The sequence below is a fragment of the Ictidomys tridecemlineatus genome, chromosome 8, assembly GCF_052094955.1.
Source record: "Ictidomys tridecemlineatus isolate mIctTri1 chromosome 8, mIctTri1.hap1, whole genome shotgun sequence".
Lineage (NCBI taxonomy): Eukaryota > Metazoa > Chordata > Mammalia > Rodentia > Sciuridae > Ictidomys > Ictidomys tridecemlineatus.
The window spans coordinates 144,489,750-144,500,760 of record NC_135484.1 but is presented as its reverse complement, the minus strand read 5'-3'; the positions used below and the strand labels follow the sequence as shown (position 1 = coordinate 144,500,760).

At 45.2% G+C, this 11,011-nt stretch overlaps 1 protein-coding gene across 2 annotated transcripts; it reads right to left on the bottom strand.

Annotated features, from left to right (window-relative positions):
• Window positions 1–224: 224 nt before the first annotated feature.
• On the bottom strand, window positions 225–10,317 carry Edn1 (endothelin 1). Of its 2 annotated transcripts, none has more exons than XM_005327471.5 (7): window positions 9,577–10,317; window positions 8,976–9,089; window positions 6,421–8,843; window positions 4,601–4,769; window positions 3,249–3,407; window positions 2,974–3,087; window positions 225–1,480 (listed from the first exon to the last, which is right to left on the bottom strand). In XM_005327471.5, exons 3-7 carry the CDS (start codon window positions 6,482–6,484, stop codon window positions 1,378–1,380), a joined length of 609 nt encoding a protein of 202 aa, XP_005327528.1. In that variant the 5' UTR covers window positions 6,485–8,843; window positions 8,976–9,089; window positions 9,577–10,317; the 3' UTR covers window positions 225–1,377. The 2 variants fall into 2 exon arrangements, with proteins under 2 accessions (XP_005327528.1, XP_077876674.1); XM_078020548.1 differs by having other exon boundaries at window positions 6,421–6,485.
• Between the last annotated feature and the right edge of the window lie 694 nt (window positions 10,318–11,011).

The following is an 11,011-nucleotide window of genomic DNA, read 5'->3' as shown; positions in this document are numbered from 1 at the left end:
TTTATTTATTTATTATTTATTTATTTATTTTCATTTGTGTTGATTCTGCTGTGACGCCATCTAAAAGCAACTTTTAAGATATAAACCACACGGTCTCTCTGGATCAGCCTGGACTCCTTTCCTTCTCCTGCCCACCTTTCTAGGAATCCATCTTGAACCATTTCCCTTGGTAATCCCTTGGCCCGCTCTTCAAGAGTTTCAGAAATGATTCAAAATTCAGTACAGTAGGGAAAAAAAAATATTTATTTTCTAAAATCATTACCTTGACCGGCAAAACAAAGCATGTTCTCGATTTCATTCAGAAATACACATTTTTTAAAAAAAAATACATAGACCAATATGGCCTGCCCAGACATATATTCAACATGGTAAATATAAGGAATAAATTGTTTGAATATAAATATCTATAAAAAAATAAGTACATCAGAATTCAATCTAACCTCTTCCATTCGTCGGTTATACAAAGGAAAATAATTTTACTGCTTTAAAGCAGAACCAACATCTCCTTCCCTGTATCTTTCATGAACAACCCTATACCATTGTGTTCCCCACACTCAAGGTAAGGGAGTCTCTCGTTCAAGGGTCATTTTTTTCTTACGGATCAGAGCTAGAAGATAAGCACATCGGAATGTTTATCTACCCCTGACACATGGGATCAGACATCAATGGGACCAGGATTTAGCATGGGAACTTGAGGGTGCTGGGAGGAAGGGAAAGGATTTGGGGAGGCGAGAATTACAAGTGGAAAGCACATCTGCCGGAGTGCAAGATAGGTGAGGTAGACTCATACTCATGAAACTCATCCCGATTTACAGTAGTAACAGTTTCTTTCACTTTTGCACTTGACGACTTAAAAACAAAGTCTTTTTTTTTCTCCCCCCTCTTCTTTACTAGTCCTTCGAGTTTGTTTTCCATTTGTTCAGACCTTAGAAAAATCTTTGCATGGACTTTGGAGTTTCTCCCTGAAATGCGCCCGCGGTGCCTGAGTCAGACACAAATGCTCCCTTAGGACTTTCTTCAGAAACTCCACCCTGGTGTGGAATCTCCTTCCTCCATCTGGAGGATGCCACCCCATTCGGATGTCACGGGTGTCACCCGTATCTCTGCTTTCTGAGCAGTCCCTTGTCATTCCCCAAGACCTGAGACACAAAAGCAGTTACCACCAATGGAGCCAATGAAGACAGGTTGGGGACGCTTTAACCTTTCTTGGAATGTTCAGAATGAGGACGCTGGTCCTTTGCCAGTCTGGAGTAGAAGTAGTCTAGGCAGGGAAGGTTCTCTTGCTCTGATCCCAGCCACTGCGGTAGGAGAAGAGTGTCAGCCACGGGACTCTCTCTCAGGAGGCGATGGCTTCACACGGGCCCAGAAGATTTGTAATCAATGTGTTCTGTTGTGGGTCACATTCTTCTCTCTGGAAGATTGGGCTTTTTGCTTTGCAACACGAAAAGATGTTTTGATACTGTTTCTGATGGCATCCAACCTATTAAAACAAGACGGAAGGGAAAAAAATGTTACAAAAATAAAGAAGAAATCACTCCTTGGCCCAAGAAATTTCTAAAATTAGAATCTGGCACAAACAAATCTAGACCTGGTTCCTGAACTTTCACCATGGACCACAACAGTGATAAACAGGTTTTCCATAAAACCTCAACTGGCATCTATTACCATTGTGAAAATAAAGCCTGCCCTTTGGCCTACAAACGGGGAGAGAGTTCATACAGTCATGTCTAAGGTGAATGGGCCATTAAATACGATTTTAAAATAAGCCAGGGATGTTTGGATATTTTCTGTAGCCTCGTTTCCACCTCTGCTACTATGGAGAAACTTTGCACAATAGATATAGGAATCTTCTAAATCACATGATAAATTGAAGACAAGAGTCAAAAAGAAAGGAGAAAAAAGAGAAGGTGTATGGGTAGGCTTAAAGAAAAGACTTTATGGCAATTTTTAAATATTGGGCTTGTTTGTTTGCAAGAAGAAAAAAAAAGAGGAAGAGCTGTCATGTTGATGCAACCATGGACATGGTACAAACTACTAGAAAAAATCATTTTTTTCAGGTCAGTTCAGCCCCTGTGGTCTAGTAGAGAGCACTCCTGGCCTGAGATAAATACAGAGTGTGCCATGGCAGGTGAGAAGGAACACTGGCCGAGCTGTCCTCCACATCAGTCATAAACAAGCCAGAAGTGGCTCAGCACTGCCAAGCCTGGGTTCTGAACACTTTGATCACAGAACTCCTTGCCCTTGGGTTTCTAGGAAAAGTTTCCATAGACCATAATAGGGATGTGACGGACACGTGACAGATCTGAACCTAAGCTGCCTCCCTCAAGCTTGGGAGTTACAAAACCTTCAGGACTCGGAAGGGTCATCATTGCAGAGTTGCCCATAGCAACCCCACGAGATTGCTTCATCCAGATGGCCCCTCCATCCCAGCCCACAACAGACTAAGAAATGAGAGAACTTTAGGAATGGCATTGACTTTCCACCAATGCCTTCCTCTATTTTAAAAAAAATAAGAACCTGAAAAACGAACACGTTTCAAATCTCACCAGCCCTTCCTCATGATGTTATTGTGCCTCTGGCCATTTGAATAACTGCCACTTTTGAAAGAACTTGACTCTATCTGGCACTTGGACTTAAAAAACAAAAAGGCTTCTCCATGAAATGCTTTTTTTTTTTTTTTTTTTCAAATTTCTCAAGAAAAGAAGCAAGTACATGTACTCGGGCAAAGACTGGACAAGGTCAAACAACAGAGGTGTCTCTGGGTTTATTTTGCTTGGGAAAATCTACTTGCTAAAGTACTGAGGGCTTCATCAAAATATTTGAAAAGGGATTTCTTTGCTCTCTTTAAGGGACACCTATGAAGAGCACCTTTGCCACTGTATCCAAAGCCCTTTCCAAAACGTGGGCAGGAGGGACTGCCACGCGGGCCGTGGGCACCGGTGAGCAGGGCAACTGTTCTTAGGAGCTCCTTACCTTCTGATTTTTATTCCCGCCACCAGCTGCTGATAGATGCACTTCTTGTCAAATTTGGAACAGTCTTTTCCTCTCTTACGGTTATTCCAGGCCTTCTCCATCGTGTCTTGGGCCCTGTAAAAACACCCAGGAAAACACATTTCAGCAATGGCACCTTCAGATTCAACTTGACCTTCCACGCCCCTGCCCCTGCAACTCTCTCTAAAAGCAGCCTCCTCGGGGAGGAAGCCAGGAGGCTGCACCATGCACTGAGGAGCAGAGGTGCTTCTGCTCACCTGAGATCCTTCCCTGCTTGGCAGAAGGTCTGGCACTTCTTGTCTTTTTGGCTGGCACACTTGCATCTGCTCCCGTGCTCTGCTGCCTTTATGGGAAACAAGTCCTTCAAGGATCGTCTGGACCTGGAAGGGCTTCCGAGCCCATAGGGAACAATGCGCCTGTTGCGGAAGAGAGAAACATCAGCATAATTAATACTCTTCCTAATGGCACACTCTTTGGGGCAAACCCACTCCATGGGACACACAGGGAGCTAGTCACCCAGCCCTGGGGAGAGTTACTGAAGAATGTTCAGTGTGGCAACCACCGGGGACACATGCCCGTCATTGACCTGAGGGTGTACGCCCACCCAGGGGAAAACCAGTCTTCCTGATTCAATGAAGGGTCATCTCAACTCTTAACAAAGTTCAATTTCTTTTCCATCTAGGCAACATTGTTTTGTTTTTTGTTTTTTGGTTTTTTTTTTTTTTGTCCCAAATCATGAAATCTCTGTTCTTGTGTCTGTTTCATATTTTCTTCCTTTTCTAAAATGCTATTTGCAAGGAGTCCATTTTGACTCTCACCTAAAGAATAAAGTTCTCTTTTTGGAAGAAGCACCTCACTAAGAAAGTACAAGGCCCATGGTGGTTTGGTTCAGTCCTGGTTTGGATTTTGGTCATCTCTTGCCATAATACAGGCCACAATGTGCTCACTTTTTACTTCTGATGGATAAACTGGTTTTCAGGGCAGAAGGGAGCACACAGCTTTTCTTTACTCTTAGGGAAGAGACACCCAAGGGTGGTATTTCTATTTCTGTTTTAAAATAGGATTTTATAAAGAGAAAGTACAGAAAAAGGAGATCCAGGATCCCGTTCTAGTTCTGCCACAAATTTACTCCTATTACAAGGGACATCAGTATTTGGGATATTGGTTTTTCTGTAAGTAAAATGAAAGCTTCGGGTCCTAACTCTCTGCGATCCCTTCTTCCTCTGACCCTGAACCCTCCTATGAAAGGCAGAGGTGGGCCTAACCCACACAGGACCTGGGCAACGTACTCCCAGACCCAGTCTGCACCCACCGCTGACCTCCCTCACCTAGTTTCTTGTCTGCAGTGCTCAGCAGCTTGTGGCTTGTCATCAGCCCTTCTTTCTATCCCATGATGAGTGGCCTGAGCCACAAGGCATCAGGAGACCCTCTTCTCAGTTGTTAAGAATCAAGCCGAGTATCGTGTCCACTAATGCACTTCCCCATAGTCAGAAGGGGTGCCTTGGGATCCCAAGCCAGGTACTCCCCAGCACAGGATTGCTGCTGACGGGGCTCTGGGGTAGTCAACGTTAAGGAAAGACTGGAGTTACGATGCCCTCTAGAGACTCACTCGGGAGTGTTGACCCAGATGATGTCCAGGTGGCAGAAGTAGACACACTCCTTATCCATCAGGGAAGAGCAGGAGCAGCGCTTGAACCGGTGGGGCCTCAAGGTTGTGTTGGGAGGGGACTTGTCCCCTCCACTTTCAGCCCCGGCCATGAGCTCAGCTCCCAAGACAGCTGCAGAGAGAGAGGAGAGGAAAAGCAGGTCAGTGAGGGATGTCTCCTCCGATGCCCAGAGACAGGCTGAATCACAGTATTGACACCAGATTTAGCACAGCAGATCAGAGCAGATGAAGGTTACAACTGTTCTTAGACAAAAACACAGCAGAAGGAAAGGATTTCTTTCTTTGTTTCTTTTTTTTTTTTTTTCCTCCTTAGCATGACTTCACCTTTACCCTGGCTGGCTTATCCACCTGCAGGAAGATTATACAAATGCACAAGAGATAAACACCTGAACAGGGACTTACCAGCCCCCTGGCAGAACCCTTCAAGGAAATGCTTCAAAATACTCTCTACCTGAAATCTGAGTTGGCCTCTGCTTGGAACTTCATAGGACAGCACAACCCAGGGTGGCTTAAAATTGGCTGATGACAATTAAAACATATTGACTATTCCTGTCTTTGGGACCACAGGGTGTGCTTCCCTTTAGGAGGTAAAAACCACTTTACATTTTATACAGGGTACATAGTAGAGTGATCCAGATGATATATGATGATATGTATGATCAGTATGATACAGACCACTTGAAATCAACCAGAGACATGATTAGAGACAGCAGAGAAATTAACTCTGCAATATTCATTTCAGGTGGAAAACTACAGACACCTTGACCAAGAAGCCACTTAAGGGACCTAGGAAAGGTTCTGTGGACTTTGAATCCACAATCCCTCTGCAGCGTGATGGTGGGATGCACCATCTCCCTCTTGCCTAACTCAGCATTGCCTCTTCCTACAGACAATCTGGCCATGCAACTTATCTGCCTGATTTTGTACATTTCAAATGATCAGACACATTCCAGGATTTTCATTCCCTTGACGTCCCTTTCTCTTTGGTCAGGGTCATGAAAAGACAAAAAAAGTGCATTGACCCAAAAAAAAAAAAAAAAAAAAAAGAGGAGAAACAGGCAGATGCACACATACTGTCTAAATCCTTAAGCAGCTAAGAATTATCCCAGCTTCCCTCCCAGGACAGGTGAATACAATTGAAAATAGAGCTCACACTGTTTGGGGTGCCAAAAATCTGCCAAAAGAAACCTAAAGTCAATAATGACAAATTTTAAAGAAAACATCTGCTCCATCCCGAAACCGCCTAGGGGGTTATTCCACACACTGTCCTTCTGCAGGTGATTTTACAGCTCACATAGTGCTTGAGTGACTTGAATAAAATTCCTTGGCTTGAAGCTGGAATGTTTAAATACTTTACACATTAACACACTATTAAGGCAGTGTTCAAATAAGATATAATAAGATCCTGAGCATACCATGTACCTGTATGAACACACGTAGTGCAAACTGTACCGTTTGGCTAAACGGCAGCTGCTCTTCACTTTTTCTTGAGTTATTTTTTTTTTAAAGTCAAGAAAATACATTTTGCAATAATAATTTTAAAAAGTCATTTTAAAGCTACTTTGTCTTGAATCGATTTTTTTTGTTGTTGTTGTTGTTTCACTAGAAACTTCAATACCGTGGTGGAGCGAGCCTTCCCAGATACTTTTGCTCTCTGAGCCGCAATAATAAAGAGAAGGAAAGAAAACAGGCGCAAGAACGTCCGGAAGGTGGATCCGAAGACATTCGCGTTCCCAGATTCCCGGAGTCCGCGCCGTGCCTACCTGTTTCTGAAGCTCCTTGGAAAATCACCAGCAGCAGAGAGAAAATCATGGGGAAATAATCCATTCTGGAAAAAAAGAGGATAAACCAAAAAAAAAAAAAAAACCGCCTTCGCGAACTGAACTCAGAAGAAAAGAGCTTTGGTTTCCTAGAAGCGCTTCTAGCTATTCAGATCTCAAAGCGATCCTTCCAGCTTAAGTGCCCTTTCACAGGCAAAAAAAAAAAAAAAAAAAAAAAAATTTAAAATTTGAAAAGCCCTTTCTGCCAGCCGAGAAGGCAGGAGAGGCGTTCTGCGAGCGCACGCGGCGGCCGAGCGCAGGGACAGCAGCGGCGGAGACCCGGACCCGCTCGCTCGCTCGCTGGCTGCTCCGGCTCCAAGGCAGAAGCGCGTCTGACTTGGACAGCTCTCGGGCCGCCTTTTTATATTGCACCCCTATAGAGTGGGGGTAAACAACTCCAACTTTATTCCAGCCCTAGACAATGTTATTGTGTTATTAGTCACCAACAGGCAACGTGCAGCCAGAGATAAGGCCGCGCTCTGAAGGAAATCACTGCGGACTTCAGAGGCAGACGCCCGCCGTCTGACAATTCAGGGGCAGGGCTAAGAAAAAGAAAATACCCATTAGAGACCTTTGGTAAACCTGCCCGTGCAGGGCCGGAGTCTGCTTCCCCTTTAGCAAGCTGCAAGCCCCAGAGTTCAAGAATCAGAAGAGGGACTCCAGAAAAAAAGTCATACCATTGGTATGATAAGTATGAGCTGCAGTTTAAATAGATTGTATTGTGTGCTGGGGGGGGGCGGGGGGGGAATTTTTTTTTCATTGTTCACTTCGTTTTCCTTTTATGTCTCTCTGATTTCTTAGTCCTGATCAAACAAGGGGACACCCTCCCCCGTGGCTCCTCCAGACTCTGGGTCAAATTATTTTGGCATCAACCTGCTTCTCTCTTACTCATGCCCCCTCCCCCCGCCAAGTCTTTATTTATTTTTTTGACTCATATTCTTTGCATCCACAGTGAGAAAGAAAGATCCGTGAGGGATTGGCAAGGAAAAGGAGATTTAAAAGAAAAAAAAATAGAGCCCTGTCAGGCACCCATCCCATTTTCCCCCAATATCACTGATTAGAAGCCCCCATAATTTGTTCTCTGTGCTCCCCCATTGCTTCGCCTTCCAACTCCCCCTACTGTCAATACCAACAATCCGAAATGGCAGGAGACGAACACCAGGGGGAGATGAAGAGCTACAGGGGCTGATGTTCTACTAGGAAGAAAAGTAAAAGCCCTGGCTTCTAAATGACAGAAGGAAACCAGATCTGTGGCCAGGGCCAAGGAAGAGCAGCAAGGGTGCCTGAAATAGGAAAAAGGGTGCACTTCCCCATGTCCCACTTACTCTCGTCACAGAGACTGCTTTCCTGAGTCTGTTCTTTAAAAAAACGTATTTCTCTGGTTTCCTCATTTGTAAAAGGGTGTTCTTGTAGAGGTATGTGAATGCATTAGGGATGGTGTTGGGATGGAGGAAATGCCCACGCTGGATAAAGGGATCAGTTAATACCTTATTTAATAATGTATTTTCCTGTCTGTTTAACCTCAAAATATCCCCACCACCACCACCACCACCACATGCACATGCCTCAAGGTGCCCACAGGGTAGTTAAGGTGCAAGTGACCATGTGCCTTAATGAATAAAGCAAAACAAACATGTAACACATTGGCTTTTCCAATCAGCATCATTTTTTCAGGTGAGAAAACGGAGGCACCCGGAGGCAGAGTGGATATCTGCACCTAAGTTCTCCTAGGGAACCCAGGGAGACAGAATCAAATCAGACTTTCTTCCCTACACACACAGAAGTCTACGTCTAGGTTCTAGGGTCTAAGATGCACTTCCTCCATCTCAGATGGAGCCTTTACTACAATTTTTCCTGGGAAGGAAAGGGGGATTTCCAGCATTTCTTTTTCTTTTTCTTCCCCCAGCATTTCTTTTCAATTTTTTTTATTAGTGCATGATAGTTATACATAATAGTGAGGTTCATTTAGACACAATCATAAGGTGCAAGGATTAGAATCTGCTCCATTTTGGTCCTCACTGCTTCCTCTTTCCCCCTGTCTCAATTTTATGGGTCTTCTATTTATTTATTATTTTTTAATTGATACAGAAAGGTGGAATTCACTGGGGTACATTCATATACATGCACAGCATTATTTTTGCATGGATGCAGTGCTAATGCTCAACAACACAGGAGGATCCCGGGGAACCATTTCGTCGCCTCTAGAATCTAAAGGACAGATTTTTTTTTTTTTTTTTTTTTTAGCCCAAGGTGGAACTTGAATATACTTGCTGTGGACTTGGATCTATTTGTCCCCCTCCACCTCCCTGGAAGTCACAGTGGGGGAGGCCCAGTACCAGGGTCAGGTCCAGGATGAGATCTGTTCCCTAAAAGAGGCACTACAGTAAAAGTTGGGGACAGGGGAAAGGCAGGAACCCTCCCTCCCACACCCACACCCACACCCACGCTCTCGGAGATGCCTCCACCCATCCCGGGGCCTTCTGCCTCCGTGCGCTTACCTCAGCCCAGCCCTGGGGGCCCGCCCGGAAGCCAGCTCTGCCCTCCCCAGTTCAGGCAGGGGACCTCTGGGAGAACAGAGCTGATGTCACATTCACAAGATCCAAGCTTTCCCCCTGCGGGAGAAAAGTGGCTGGGAACTGTGCCTTGGCAGGGATTCCCGCCCCCACCGCCACCCCACCCCCAACATACACACACCTTTTTTTTTTTTTTTTTTTTTTAACCTGCTGCTGGCATATTTGACCAAACACTGGCAACAGTCAGGACCAACCTGTCTTCAGCCCCTCCCCGGAAACCACCGCCCCCGCCCTCACAGGCATCCTGGGTCCAGCCTGGGCTACCATGGCTGGGAGCCCGGCTCCCTGCCCCGCCTTGTCCCCACCTCGCGGAGGCTGCCCCCGCAGGTGCCGGCCATGCGTGATCATCAGGTGCACAAGCGAAGCAAAGCCTCCCCAAGCGCCTTCCCACCGCCCGCTGTCCCTCTTGTCCTGTCACCCGGTGAAGGTGTTGGAACTAGAAAATCAAAGACTGGGCAGCAATCTGTCCCCAACTTGGTCTTGGTCTGTAAAAGGACGCGGTAAATAAAAGTGCAGGATCTCAGACCTGGAAGTGTAATCTTTCCAAGTATAATCTTGCTCCCATTTTTTTGAATCCCGAGCTGTGGAGGTGTCTGTCTGTGTGTGCGCGCCCGCGCCTTGAGGCCAAGGGGGTGGCATCTGCAGCCTCTGTCCGCGTCTCTACCTGTGGCGGCAGCACCCACTTCTCCTGTCCTCTAGGAAGAAGGGAAACCTCACTCAGGCCCAGAGAAGGCGGCTGTAGCAGGACCAGGCAACTTCCCAGCGAAAAATTTTCCCAAGAATCAAGCGGAGGGAGGAGAACCCCAGCAAACCAGTTTTACAAGCTAGATACTGCACTTAAGGCATTATTAGAGAGGCAGGAAGAAGAGGGGGGAGCGAAAGAGCTGGACAAAGGAATAAATATGGAGGTTTTTATAAATATGGAGAATGCCTTTACTGCCCCCCCTCAATTAAACACCAAGGAAAAAGGTCTTTGCAGCCAGCCACCCGCTAAGAGGAAAAGGACAGGAAGGGAGACAAGAAGCTACAAAGATGGTGTGTTTTTTTTTTCCCCAGGAGAACAGTTTGCTGTTGCCTTTCTTGCTTTTGATGTTACACTTGAATGCTAGAAACTATTTGATAAAGTTATTTTTTATGTATTTCTTTCTGTATCTCTGGCTATGTATTAATAGATATCTATAAATAAAACACCCTGAGCCCCAAATACCGATACTACACAGTATCAAAGTGTACTGTTTTTAGCGCTCTTCAGCCTCGACTTTTGCGTAATTAAATTTGCAACTCTGCCAAGCCAATAAATTTGGTGTGAGATGTTGCATTTTGCTCAGCAAAGAGAAGAGCTGGGAGGTTGCTTGACAGTGGGACAGGGAATGGGAACTCGCTTAGCAGGAGGCCAGGGAAGGCTATGCACGCCACTTGTCCTGGATGGGTCATGCCTTGGTGAGGTGTGTTACATCTCTTCTTTGTATACCGCTCTTGTGAAAAGTTGTGCATCACACTCATTATGTCTATGACACATTCACACCTCCAGGAGCAGAAACAAACATAGTTTCTCCCTGCAGGACAAAAACTAACAGTTGATTTAGCACAGGAACTGTGACGGTGCATTTTAAAAACATAACGTAGGTAACTCCACTTCCTTGACACTCATCCATAGGACAATGGCAGATATCAAGTGTTCAGTTCAAAGAGTACGTCCAGACCTCTAGTCATCATTAATGTTTCAGCTATATCTCACTTTCCACCCTCTATTCTAAATCTAAGCATCCTGTCCCAGTTTTTGCACTGATACACACACACACACACACACACACACATGCAAACACTCGCACACTCGAACCCATGAGTTGAAATGAAAAAGTAATAATGGTATTTCATGATACAAACCAAAAAATGTGACAGCCAGTAGCTGACTCTCCATCTTTTTCTAATTTTCCTTTTACTTCATTTATGACATTTGG